At 38.3% G+C, this 12,790-nt stretch overlaps 1 protein-coding gene across 1 annotated transcript; it reads right to left on the minus strand.

Moving 5' to 3' along the window:
• Positions 1–10,892: 10,892 nt before the first annotated feature.
• On the minus strand, positions 10,893–12,560 carry LOC107767771 (UPF0496 protein 1). Its single transcript, XM_016586865.2, has one exon. It carries the CDS (start codon positions 12,401–12,403, stop codon positions 11,201–11,203), a length of 1,203 nt encoding a protein of 400 aa, XP_016442351.1. The 5' UTR covers positions 12,404–12,560; the 3' UTR covers positions 10,893–11,200.
• Positions 12,561–12,790: the final 230 nt, after the last annotated feature.

A 12,790-nucleotide genomic window follows, 5' to 3' on the forward strand; every position in this document is an offset into this window, starting at 1 on the left:
TGGTGTGGTACGTAGGATGTACAAATATTTGACACAGTGACTGATCAGATTCTTGTTTTAGCTATAATGATATGCATAGGATAGGATACTTCCACCTTACACAATGATGTTCTGTTTTATTTTAGTTTCTTTCGTCAAAACCCGCTAGGCAGTATATAGGAGCGCGTTCGAACCCCCAGTGATAATAATGCTTAGTGGGTTAATTCCCTTAACCTAGCCTAAATGAGTCTAGTTTGAATTCAATTCAAGAGATGTTTTGGATATGAGCATAGCATTTGTCACGTAATTTCTTTATCAAAGTAGAACATTTCTCATAAAAGTAGGACGTCTTTTACTTTACAAATAACTAATTAGAAATTGATAAGATTTAGGCCCAAAGCATATACTTGAATTGACATGTATCTTCTTTCTTCTATTTTAGATTGAACATAGTTAGAAATGTAGCCACTTTAGGATATCCTTTTCTAAAATAGAGGCGAGCCTCGCCAAACAAAAATGCAAAATTGCGTGGCCCTCAATAAATAACCATAATAATTATTTAGAGTGCAGGATAGGCCGTTTAGCGAATTTCATGGCCTTCCACAAAAATAATAACGCGTTAGACTCTTTAGGCGCGGCTTAATTAAACCATATTCTTAAATTCGGGTGCACATTGATGTGATCCAAATCCAAATCTCAACGAAGTCCAAATGTGTTGACGATCACGGGCGCATTGATTGTGACGTGGTTCGAGATGCATTTTCACGATGTTGCAATTCTATAAAAATAAGTGATAATGATAAAAGTGGTTTAAACTTAATAAAAGCACGTAAGTCATAACATGTATTTAAATCAGATATTTAGCCATTATAACAATTTAAGCGACCGTGCTAGAACCACGGGATTCGAGGGTGCCTAACACCTTCCCTCGGGTCAACAAAATTCCTTACTTAGAATTTCTGGTTCGCAGACTTCATTTGGAAAAGTCGAAAATTTCCTCGATTTGGGATTCAAGATAAACCGGTGACTTGGGACACCAAAAGCCAAACCTTTCCCAAGTGGCGACTCTGAATTAAATAAATAATCCCATTTCGAATATTGTTACTTAAATTGGAAAAACTCCACCCGCGCATTTAACCCTTCGGGGCGGGCGCGCAAAAAGGAGGTGTGACACCAGTTGTAACTCTTTGACCAGTCTATGTGTCATGACACGTCATCTTTACACCACTTTAATATGTAAACTCAATTTTTTCCAATACAAATGCTTTCTTTGATCATGTGAGTGAAAAGGAAGAATAATCGATAAAATCAATCACTTATGGAAAGGTAGACGTTGTATTCTCTCTCAAAGATCAACTCCTTATAATCGTTTTCTCATATTCAATCTCACGTGCCCCTTTTGTTCTCCCTATCTTTCTATTTATATGGGATATTCTCTATAAACTCTAAAAAGTACAACAAGAGGAATATTCAGGAGAATATTCCTATCACTAGTTCCAAGACTACACTAGCCGTTATTCCTACTCTTCGCTACTCGACCTCTATGGCTTACTCAACGACTGCTCGTTGTTGGGCTTTGGTCGACCTTGGCCTATCTGTCCAAATCAGAATATAGTGTTTTTACCTTACGATCTTCCCACGCCCAATTTTCTCAGCAAGATTTTGACCCATACAGGATTTGGGAGTGGGTCAAAAATAATTTTAGTGAGTCTTGTTATCTTTTAAATAGTTGAATTTAAAATTAAAAAAACAAATTGCTACATTAGCTCAAATGACTTGAATCTAGTGAGTGACCTTGTAGGTAAAATGACAAAATAAAGTGACTTTTGCGATACAAACAAAAGAAATATCTTTCTTAGACAATTTACCACTAGTAAAACTTCATTTGAAATTATTCTTTTCGGGTGCAGAAGGATATATTATTTTTGAAAACTAATGTACTAGTGGAGACACCGATAAGTAAATGACATGGTTCTTTAAAAGTTTTCAACGCTAATGTGGCTTGGAGCTCGTTTAATTTAAGAAAGGCCAAATATATACGCAACCCTTTTAAATTTGGCACCAAATTTTACTTAGACACCTCAACCAAAATTTGTTCTTATTAGCCACCTGAGCTCCTTACAAATTTTCACTTAAACATCTCAACTTAAATTTTTTCCTATTGGCCACATGAACTCCGTACAAAATGTATCTATCGGCATATTTTGCTGACAAATGTAAAAGTAGGTGTATGTCATGTCTTACCAACGCGTAAAAGCTTTTACTGTATATTGCTCACGGGAAAATCATAGAACAGAATCAGGATAATTGGAGCGCGAAACATATTTTCTAACAAATAATTTATTAATAACTGATTATAATGTTAACAAATTTGAATAGTGTGTTGATGAAACTTTTCGATTAAAATTGATAACAATGTTCAAATGTTGATTGGAGCAGTAATGTGACATTAAGAATTCAGATTATTGAAAATACTTTCGCCCAAAAGGAAGAGAAGTCATTTTCAGAACTATTTTTTGATAACCAACATCTGAAAACACATTCAAGTGGAAAGGAAACAAGAAAAATGAGGACAAGGTCATAAAATTAGTAGGAAAAGTTGGTCTGCTTCTTTTTTCTTTCACTAAATTTCCAACAAAACTGTAACGACTCGACCGGTCGTTTTGGGTATTTACACTTCGCTCGCTAGGTCTTGTGTAGCTCCGTATGATGTATTATGACTTATGTGAATCGTCGATTTTGGTTTTCAGGTTATTCGGTATCGATTTGGAAGAATGAATTTCACTGTTTAAACTTTAAGTTGGAAGAGTTGGAAGAGTTTGACTTTTTAGTATTTGACCTAGGATTGGAGTTTTGATGGTCCCGTTATGTCCGGATGGTAATTTTGGACTCGAGTGTATGCCCGGATTTGCATTTGGATGTTCCTAGAAGATTTCGGCACTATATGACGAAAGTTGAAAATTTGAAAGTTTGGAAAGTTCATAAGTTTGACCGAGAGTTGACTTTGATGATATTGGATTCAGATTGTGGTTCCGGGAATTGGAATAGCTTCGTAATGTCATTTGGGACTTGTGTGCAAAATTTTGGGTTCATTCTGGGTTGATTTGCTATGTTTCGGTATGAGTTATGAATGTTGAAAAGTTCAAAGTCCATTGTGCGATTCGTCGTTTTTATTTGAGGCCTCGAGTAGGTTCATATTATGTTACGGGACTTGTTGGTATATTTGGACGGGATCCTAAGGGGCTCGAATGAGTTTCGGACGAGGTTCGAAACATTTTGGAAATTTTGGCTAAGGCTGGTTTGGTAGAGGTTCAGGTGTAACCGCACCTGCGGAGTCATGGGCGCAGGTGCGGAGCCGCAAAAGCGGCATTGTCATCGCAGATGCGAGGTGAGAGCTGGGAGAGGAAGACCTTAAAAGCGGATTTTATAGCGCACCTGCATGCACGCAGATGCGAGATTTGAGCACAGGAGCGGGCTTTGGCGCACATGCGAGTCCTTGTGTCGCACCTACGATGCTGCAAGAGCAGATCTTTTTTCCGCAGGTGCGAGGTCCATTTCTTCCGTGCCTCTCCGCGGAAGCGGAACTTTTGTCGCAAAAGCAACACCGTTGTCACATCCCAAGTTAGCCCTCCGTGAACTGTCGTGACGGCACCTAGTCTCTACGACTAGGTAAGCCTAATAAATTGCGAAAAAGGAAGTGAAATACGAAACTAGCAACAACTGCGGATAAAACATAATAAAAGCATTTAAGATGCCGCTCGGCATATACAAATACTCACTCTCAAAACCAAATCAAGTCCCAAAACCCGGAATCTCATGAAATCACAAGCTATAGATACTACATAGTGTTCTATCTCCAGAATGTCTAATCAAGAGAAAAATATAGGAAGTCTAAAGCTATAGGGAAGAATAGAGAGGGACTTCTAGGTCTGCGAACGCGGTAGATATACCTTGAAGTCTCTGATGTCGCCTGCCTCATTGATAGAACGGCTGAGTAGAAGAACCTGGATCTGCACACGAAAACATGTGCAGGAAAGGGCATGAGTACACCACAGCGGTACCCAGTAAGTGTCAAGCCTAACCTCGGTCGGGTAGTGACGAATAAGGTTAGGGCCCTATTGGTTATATATATATATATAACAAGGTAAAACAATATGAAGTGCGGTAGTATAATTAAAAGCACTAACAGTCGAATAAGAGTAAAATCAGACAGAACATACTCGGTACACAAAGATAGCAACATGGGATCTCCCAGGATATCATCCCATAGTCCCAAACGTAAATATATAGAGGATCTCCCGAGATGTCGTCCCGTAGTCCGAATCATAAATATGTAGGGGAAACTCCCGGAATACCAATCTGTAGTCCCAAAGTAAATATCCCGTACAGGGGAATCTCTCGGGTGTCGTCACGTAGTCCCAAACGTAAAAGTGTAGGGGAATCTACCGGAATACCGATCCGTAGTCCCAAAATAAACATGCAAGGGGATCTCTTGGGAAAATCGTCCCATAGTCCCAAAGTAAACACACAACGGTCTCAAGAAAGAATTTACAGTTCTATTCGAGAATTAAACAGGAAATTCTACTCTAAACATGCTGCACAGAGTACAAGTAAGCAATTGAAGCAGGTAAGACAATTAAATCACATAAGCATGCTTTTCCTAAGCTAAACAAGAGGCTTCAAGTACAATTATTGCTCAATTACAAGAAAACATAGATATTTACTTAATAAAAATGGGGTTTTTCAACAATTAGCATGTGTACGCACTCGTCGCCTCACGTACACGACACTCATATAACAACAGTACCAAATCTTAAATCCTAAGGGGAGTTCCCCCACACAAGGTTAGGCCAGCCACTTACCTCGAACCAGCTCAAGATCAATCCGAAACCATGCTCTTGCCATGAGTATCCAACTCCGAGTGGCCCAAATCTATTCAAATCAATTTCATAATGTAAATATAACTAAAACCAACGAATTTAGCTTAAGGAATCGAAGCTAAGGTAAGAAAATAGATAAACGCCCAAAAATCCTCCCGGGCCCACATCTCGGAATCTAGTAAAAATCACAAATTATGAACACTCATTCACTCACGAGTCTAACCATACCAAAATCACTCAAATCAAATTCCAAAACCTCGATCAAAATTCCAAAATTAGGCCTAAGAACTTTTCTCAACTTTTCCCCAATTTTTCATCCAAATCCCGAAATGAAATGATAAAACTAACAATAGATAAATGTATTAGAACCAAATTAGAGTTAGGATTCATTACCCAATATTCCTCCTTCAAAATCTCTCCAGAAATCGCCCTTTACCGAGCTCCAAATCAATTTTCCAAGTTATGAACTCAAACCCTCGATTTTCTCTTTTTCTACCCGGCGATTTCTGTATCTGCGATCATGGGACCGCACCTGCGGTCTCGCTTCTGCGACTGTGTACTCACACCTGCGAGATTTCATTAAAGGTCCAGATTCCGCACCTGTGCGCACTTACTCGCAGATGCGGTCCTTGGGCCGCATCTGCGACCAACTCCAGCTATGCCTTGGACCGCACCTGCGGTTCCCAAACTGCTTCTGTGGCGCCGCACTTACGGTCCCACACATGCAGGTGTGGTTATGACAGGTTCAACAATATCAAATTTTTGCCTAAGTCCAAATTCCAATCCGTTAAGTATCCGAAACTCACCGGAGGCCCCCGAGACCTCAACCAAACATGCCAACCAATCCTAAAACATCATATGAACTTAGTCCAACCCTCGAATTACATCAAACAACGCCAAAATCACGAATCACTCTCCAATCCAAACCTAAAGAACTTGAAATTTCAAGAATCCTAAAACTGATATCGAAACCAACCAAAACGAGTCCAATTGACCCCAAATTTTGCACACAAGTCACATTCAACACTATGGAGCTATTCCAACTTTCGGAATCGGATTCCGACCCCGATATCAAAATCTCACTATCAATTTGGAAACTTCAAAATTCAACTTTCGGCATTTCAAGCCTAAATAAGCTACAGACCTCCAAAACACAATCCGAACACGCCCCTAAGCCCGAAATATCCAATGGAGCTAACGGAATCGACGGAATTCCATTCTGAGGCCGTCTTCACACTACTCCGACTACGGTCCATATTCTAAAGCGTAAGCTCTCATTTAGGAAATAAGTGTCCCAAAACACTCCGAAACTCAAAACGAAACCTCCCGACAACTCACAATAGCCGAAACAAACACGGGGGAAGCAGTTAATAGGGGATCAGGGCATTAATTCTTAAAAACACCGTCCGGGTTGTTACAGCCATAGAAGTGGCTAAGTGTGTTGCAGATGCGACGATGCCTGAGCAGAAGTATAAAGTACTTTATTTCGGGGGTTTCGGCCATTTTTGCATTTTTGGAGCTATGGAGCTCTGATTGAGGCGATTTTTGGAGCAATTGTCATCACAAGGATTGGGGTAAGTGTTCTGCACTTACTTTTGATTTTATTCCATAAATCTATCTTTGTTTTTGGCATTTGATTGAAGGTTTCAAAAGAGAAATTGGGGTTTTTTTCTAAACTTTCCTAAAGTGAATTGTTGAGTTTTGAACATCGATTCAGAGTCGAATTTGAGTGAATTAGTATGTTTGGACTCATAAGTGAATGGGTCGTCGGATTTTGTGAGTTTTGTGGGGTTCCGAGGTGTAGTCTCAGGTTTGACTTTTTTGGTTGAGTTGAGTAAATGTGTAAAGATTCGACCTTTATCAATTTGGTTTGATTCCTATGGCATTATTTGATGTGTTCTTTTGGCTAGTTTCGAGCCATTCAGGGGATGATATGAGTGGGATGGCACTTCTAGTGTATCGATTTGGCTTGTTTGAGATAAGTGTCTTGCCTAACTTTGTTGAGGGAATTTTTCCTACTATTTGACATTATTTGCTACCTGCGGGGGTCATACATATATGAGGTGACGAACATATATGTATGTTCCAGAGTTAATTATGCTCGGTGATAGATTATGTTGTAAATTGTGTCTTGTAGAACTACGTAACCTTCTTGCTTCAGGTCTTACTTGACTTCTAGATCACTAAAATATGGAATTAAATGTTAGAAACTAAGATTTAGTTTATTATAACTTGATTAAATTTGATGGGATGTGGGAAAACACTTAGATGTCTAATTCGGTCATCATTATGCTTAATCACAAATACATTGCTACGACCATTATTTTTGGGATATTAGATTATATACTTGAGTTGTAGATCATTTTGAGATTTGTTGAAATACCTGCACAATAAGGTTCTTGAGGGTTTATTGAACTATTGTTGACTTGAAAGTGGTGATTGAGTTTCACTTGGAATATTTGTTTAACCACTCTCCTTGATGTTAATTATGCTTCCTACTTCGCTTGTCATTAATATATGTATGCTTGGTGAGGAAGAGTGTAAAGCACGAAGGGTGATGCCGTGCCATTTCATATATTTATCATGAGAGGAAATAGTGTAAAGCACGAAGGGTGATGCCATGTCATTTTATTTGAGTGTAAAGTACGAAGGGTGATGTCGTGCCATGTCATGTGAGTGTAAAGTGCGAAGGGTGATGCCGTGCCATTTCATTTGAGAGTAAAAGCACGAAGGGTGATGCTGTGTCGTTGCATTTATATTATCATGACTTTATATTATCACGAGTTCATGGCACGAAGTCAGTTTTCGTGCAGGTGAGGACGAGGGACATGCATTATGTTGTGATATCTTTTCCTTGTATATACGTTAATGTCTTTACCTTGAGCTGTTATTGTCGTACTTATGGTTCTTATGTGACTTGTCGTTATTATTCTGTCTTGTTCCGTATCTCAATTGTTGTGGTGTCGCCCATACCTTCTACTTGCGTAACTTGCAAATACCATGCCTATTTCCTTTTGTTTTATATATATATATATATATATATATATATATATATATATATATATATATATATATATATATGTCGTGTCTATTTTGTTACACTTTAGTACAAGTCTTCTACCATGTTAGTCATTCATGCCTATACTTGTTAACTTATAAAAATCATGCTTTTTCCTTCTTGTTAGTTATATTTACATCTAAACCTTCTACCATGTTAATTACTGAAATTTATGTTCTTCTATCATACTTGCCGTCATTACTTTTGTGCCCTCTATCTCGTCTATTTCTATTTTCTATATGCTTTCGACTTCTTATTTGTTACTTTTTGGGTACTCTCTACTTTTTGAACATTATTATTAGAAATTATTCTACCTGGTTGGTATTGCTATATGCATATTTGGCAAGGATGAGATAAACGCACAACGAGTGTTGTCGTGCTAATTGATTCGACACACACACACACACACACACACACACACACACATATATATATATATATATATATATATATATATATATATAGCGAGGAAGAGATAAAAGCACGAAGGGTGTTACCGTGCCATTTGATTTGATATCTTGAATATACTTCTCACACCAGGAAAGATTATGAATTTACTACTGTGATTTCTCCTAGTAATCGTTTACTGCCTCGCATAGTTGTTTACGATACTCTTATCTGTTGTGTTCTTAAACTGTCTATACTATTAGTCTACTGTACAGGTTATAACAGTAAGCATCTTTTAAACTAAAAATCCTCGTCACTACTTCGACGAGGTTAAACAAGATACTTACTAGGTACATGGGGTCGGTTGTACTCATACTACACTTCTGCGCCTTGCGTGCAGATTTTTGGAGCGAAGCTGCTTATGAAGCCGGGAGCTGACTCTAAAGATGTTCGTACATTCCGGATATAGCTGTCACTTGTCCTTGGTAGCCTTAGATCTTTTTTTTTGCTAATTTGTTTATGTAACTTTCAAACAGATCGTGTGATTATTTGTATCAGCTTTGTAAATTCCAAGTCTTAGAAGCTCATGATTCGTACTATCAGTCCTTGGGTTAACATATATAAATGTTCAGATAATTCTTCATTGTTTTCCTATAATGTCATTTGGATTGTAGTGACTGTTAATTGGCTTACCTAGCGGGTCGTTATAGGTGCCATCATGACTAATGATTTTTGGGTCGTGACAAAAACTCAAAACAAATAAGGTAACACAAAATTCCTGCAAATAGATTCTAATAAACGCAGATACCTACCACCCCCACCAAAAAAAAGTGAGCAAGCTGAATAACAGAAGCTCATGCTTGCAAACTTGGCAGAATGATGCATTTTTCCAAATTGTAGTGATGCATCAAACACATAATTTTGGATTGTAGTGATGCATTTTTCCAAATTGTCAGAATGGATCCTTTGCAGTCTTATAAAATTGCATTATGCAGCAAATAACACTACTCAGTACTCAGTAGTAGACAAGCATACTAGGAAATTTCGTCCAAGAAGGGCGACTAATAGCAATTTAGCCATAAAAGAAAATTTAGGCCTTTCATGTCTCAGTTTTAGGTAATAATTAGGCATGTCCCAGTTATTGGAAGGATATAGGTCAGAATTAGGTGTTTGATGTCCTGCAGTTTGACAAATATCCAAAACCAAGACAAACAAGCAGGCAAGCAAATTGAGGTGAAAATAATTAACTCCGCTAGACCATTGTTCCTATGATATCACCTCCCTCCACCAACAGACCATCCAAAGAAAAGTATTTTAAAAAAAAAGATTAAAACATAAGAAACAAGAGAAAAGAAAACTAAGATGGCTATGCATGAATGGATATAGTTACAGCTGAAATGAGTAGCATATAAGGATGCACCTGGTGAGTCCATGATTTCTAGTGTTATAAAATACACCTGTTTTGGCAGCAACACATGCCCCTGCACAAAGTTGAGAGCACATACGACCTGATGTTTGCGGGCTTAATCCTAATCATTTTGAGATTTAAGTTGTAATTCGTCCAACAATTAATCAACTTTCAAATATTTCTCTATGGAAGCACCACCAGTTTAATAAATACTGTTAAAGATGAAGAAAGGGCTGTGGCAGCAGCTATGCCGTGCACAAATTTGAGAACACACATGACCTGAGGTTCGTTAATCTCAAATCTTTCTGTATAGTTGTCATCTGTCCAACAGTTAATCGACTTCTCTTTGGAAATAGCCATTGGTTTAATAAATCAAAAATAAGTTAAACCCTTGCCAACGTCAAGATGTTATTCAATAAAACTTCAAAAAAAATTATCATCCTTACAAGAATGCAAAGAGTGCCAACTTTTACTCGTACATTTATGCGGCCAAAGTTTCTACTGTATCAAGGAATCTTGAGGTTGCACCAAATCCTTGAGTTGTTTCAACGAATGATACGAAAGGAGTCATTTGTGCAAGAGAATAATGGGAGAGAGGGTAGAGCTTCCAAAACTAAGAAGTCATAACAAATAGGACTTCTCATAACCTGGAAATTTAAGCGATTTTCTTGGTTTGTTTTCTCTTTCATAATTATCAGCTCAAGCAAGATTGAGCATTCATCACAATCCGTGCATCATTTCTACTTCCCCATCTGCTCTTTTTGAAGATAAACTTCAAACAAGATGAACTCCACCCATACGGGTCGTAAGAACAGAGATGAGCGGAGAAATCAGAAAGAAACAAAAGAATCCTTCAAAAGCTTGTTCAACTCGAATCACCGCATACTATAAATGAGGGCTTTCTTCTGATATGAAGTGATGACTTCAACCTATATTGATAAAGAACCACAAAGAATATTCTTAATCTGAACTTCAACTTCTTAGACTAACAATCTTGTGGGAATCCACTGTGTGGTTGTCGTCGTTGTTGTAATTAGATTAACAATCTTTTAAATGAATCCGCACAAACACCACTTGGCCAGTTAGTACCAACTTTTACAATCTTGAAATAAGAGAAAAAGATGAAGAAAAGTAGAGACAAAGCATCACATTTACCTATCAAGTAGCCAATATCAGCTCATTATCAACTAGAAAACGTGCTGCATTTCTTAATGACACCGAAGATTCTTCTTTTACAGAAACTTCCCAAGTCCACCCCACTTGTTTGGATTCAAATTGAATCAATGTCATTTGTTATCAACAATGTATAGTAACTCAATTAAAAACAGTAAGTCAAAGGAGATACACTAACAAAATGAGGACTATAACTTAATTTTCTGCAGGGGTGAGAAATCTCAAATCAACAGACCCAACAAAACATAGTTGGACCAACTTTTTACAAACATACATGGTATATGAACGAAAAGAAAATCAGCAAGACAGCTACTGTCATTCAAAGAACATACCAATGCCCTGATTCGAGCTACTGGGTTGACTGACAATCTTCCGCAAGATCACTGCTCGTGCCATCCTAATATCCTGGTTACATTTCTTGGCGTGCTGACTCAAAACCTCAATGGTCTCTGAAAAGCCATTTACATTCTTCTTGACCTCTTCCATTGCACTTGCGACTGCATCAGTTCCCCTAATTGCAAAATCAGCACTATGCAACAACCCCTCAACAATTATCTGCAATTTATCAGCCAAAACCCGAATATGCTCCAAGTCTTGAATCACAACAAAACTGCCAGCCTCCATCGAAGTCAATATCTCCCTCTCCCTCTTCAACTCATCCTCATACTTCTTCCACATTGAATTGATCCATTTCCCCACTGTCCCCAATGGCACTGAGGCTGCAGCTGCTAACGCCGTCACAATTGGCGGCGCTGTGACTGCTGCAGCAACAATTGAGCAAATGATAGCAGAAACAAACACAGTAGCAAAAATTATATTAGAAACTCTCTTCCATGTCTTTACTCTGCTCAATTTCTTATCAAGTTTATTCTTTTTCGACTTCAATTTCATCAACAAAGCTTCTTGCTGCAAATAAACTGAGTGAAATGATGAAAAGAACCTCGCAGTAAAAGGGTCACCAGCAGCTTTAAAACTCTTCAACTGTTCCAAAGTTTCCGAAAACAGAAGCTTTGAATCCCCTTCATTTCCACTGCTCTCATTCTCAAACTTAGTCAATGCAACAAGAATTATAGACTGACTAGTACGTGCACGTTCAAGAGAGTCATCAAGTGAAGAACAGAAGTTCATAATGTGAATACTGCTTTCAAGATAATCCTTAACAAGATCAAATAAATCAGGGTCTTTCCAAATGTCTTTTTTGCTTTCAAGAATGAAATTGACAACCCCTTGGTTCATATCTAAGAAGCATAAAGTAACCTCACGTAAAGAGTCAAGAGAAAGGGACCTAGGGTCCATGTTAACAGCTATGGAATTGAGTGCTAACGATGTCCTTGCTTGAAGAGCTGAATCAAACCGTTGAAGTTCTGGATCTTCTTCACATGCTGATTGGTATGAGCTTAGATCTGGTGAAATATCAGAATTTGAGCTTGTTTCTGGTCGTGTCGCCGGTAAACCTGCCGGCGCCGGAGGAGAAGATGGTGGGGTCTTGTTTTGGGGTCTAGCACACTGATTACCCATTTTCTTGCAAAAATTTCACACACAACAAAATGAGCTTGTAAATATGAGGTTTTAGGGGTCCTAAAAAGTGAGTTTAAGATTCGTGCGTGAGAGAGTGGAGTGGAGGGGGTAACTGCTAGGAAGTAACATGAGGAAGGGGATGATGACAAACACAATGAGGGGGGGGGGGGGGAGGGGGAGAAGGAGGAGGGAAGTTGACAAAGTCAAGGGGAGGGGAAAAATGAGAAAAAAGAGGATTGTTTTGCCTAATTGGAATTTGGAATTTTCAAATGTAGAATCTTCTTTTTATTGTCTGAAAAAGACATGGTAGATATATGACAAGGATACACTAACAGAGTTTGATGAGACAAAGTAGATTTTATTGTCTAAATTATTGTAGTGTGTGCT

This window comes from Nicotiana tabacum, chromosome 6 (genome assembly GCF_000715075.1).
Source record: "Nicotiana tabacum cultivar K326 chromosome 6, ASM71507v2, whole genome shotgun sequence".
Taxonomy (NCBI): domain Eukaryota; kingdom Viridiplantae; phylum Streptophyta; class Magnoliopsida; order Solanales; family Solanaceae; genus Nicotiana; species Nicotiana tabacum.

What these genes read in the sequence shown, in the direction of transcription:
- LOC107767771 (XM_016586865.2), bottom strand. Translation starts at nt 12,403, where the DNA reads ATGGGTAATCAGTGTGCTAGACCCCAAAACAAGACCCCACCATCTTCT.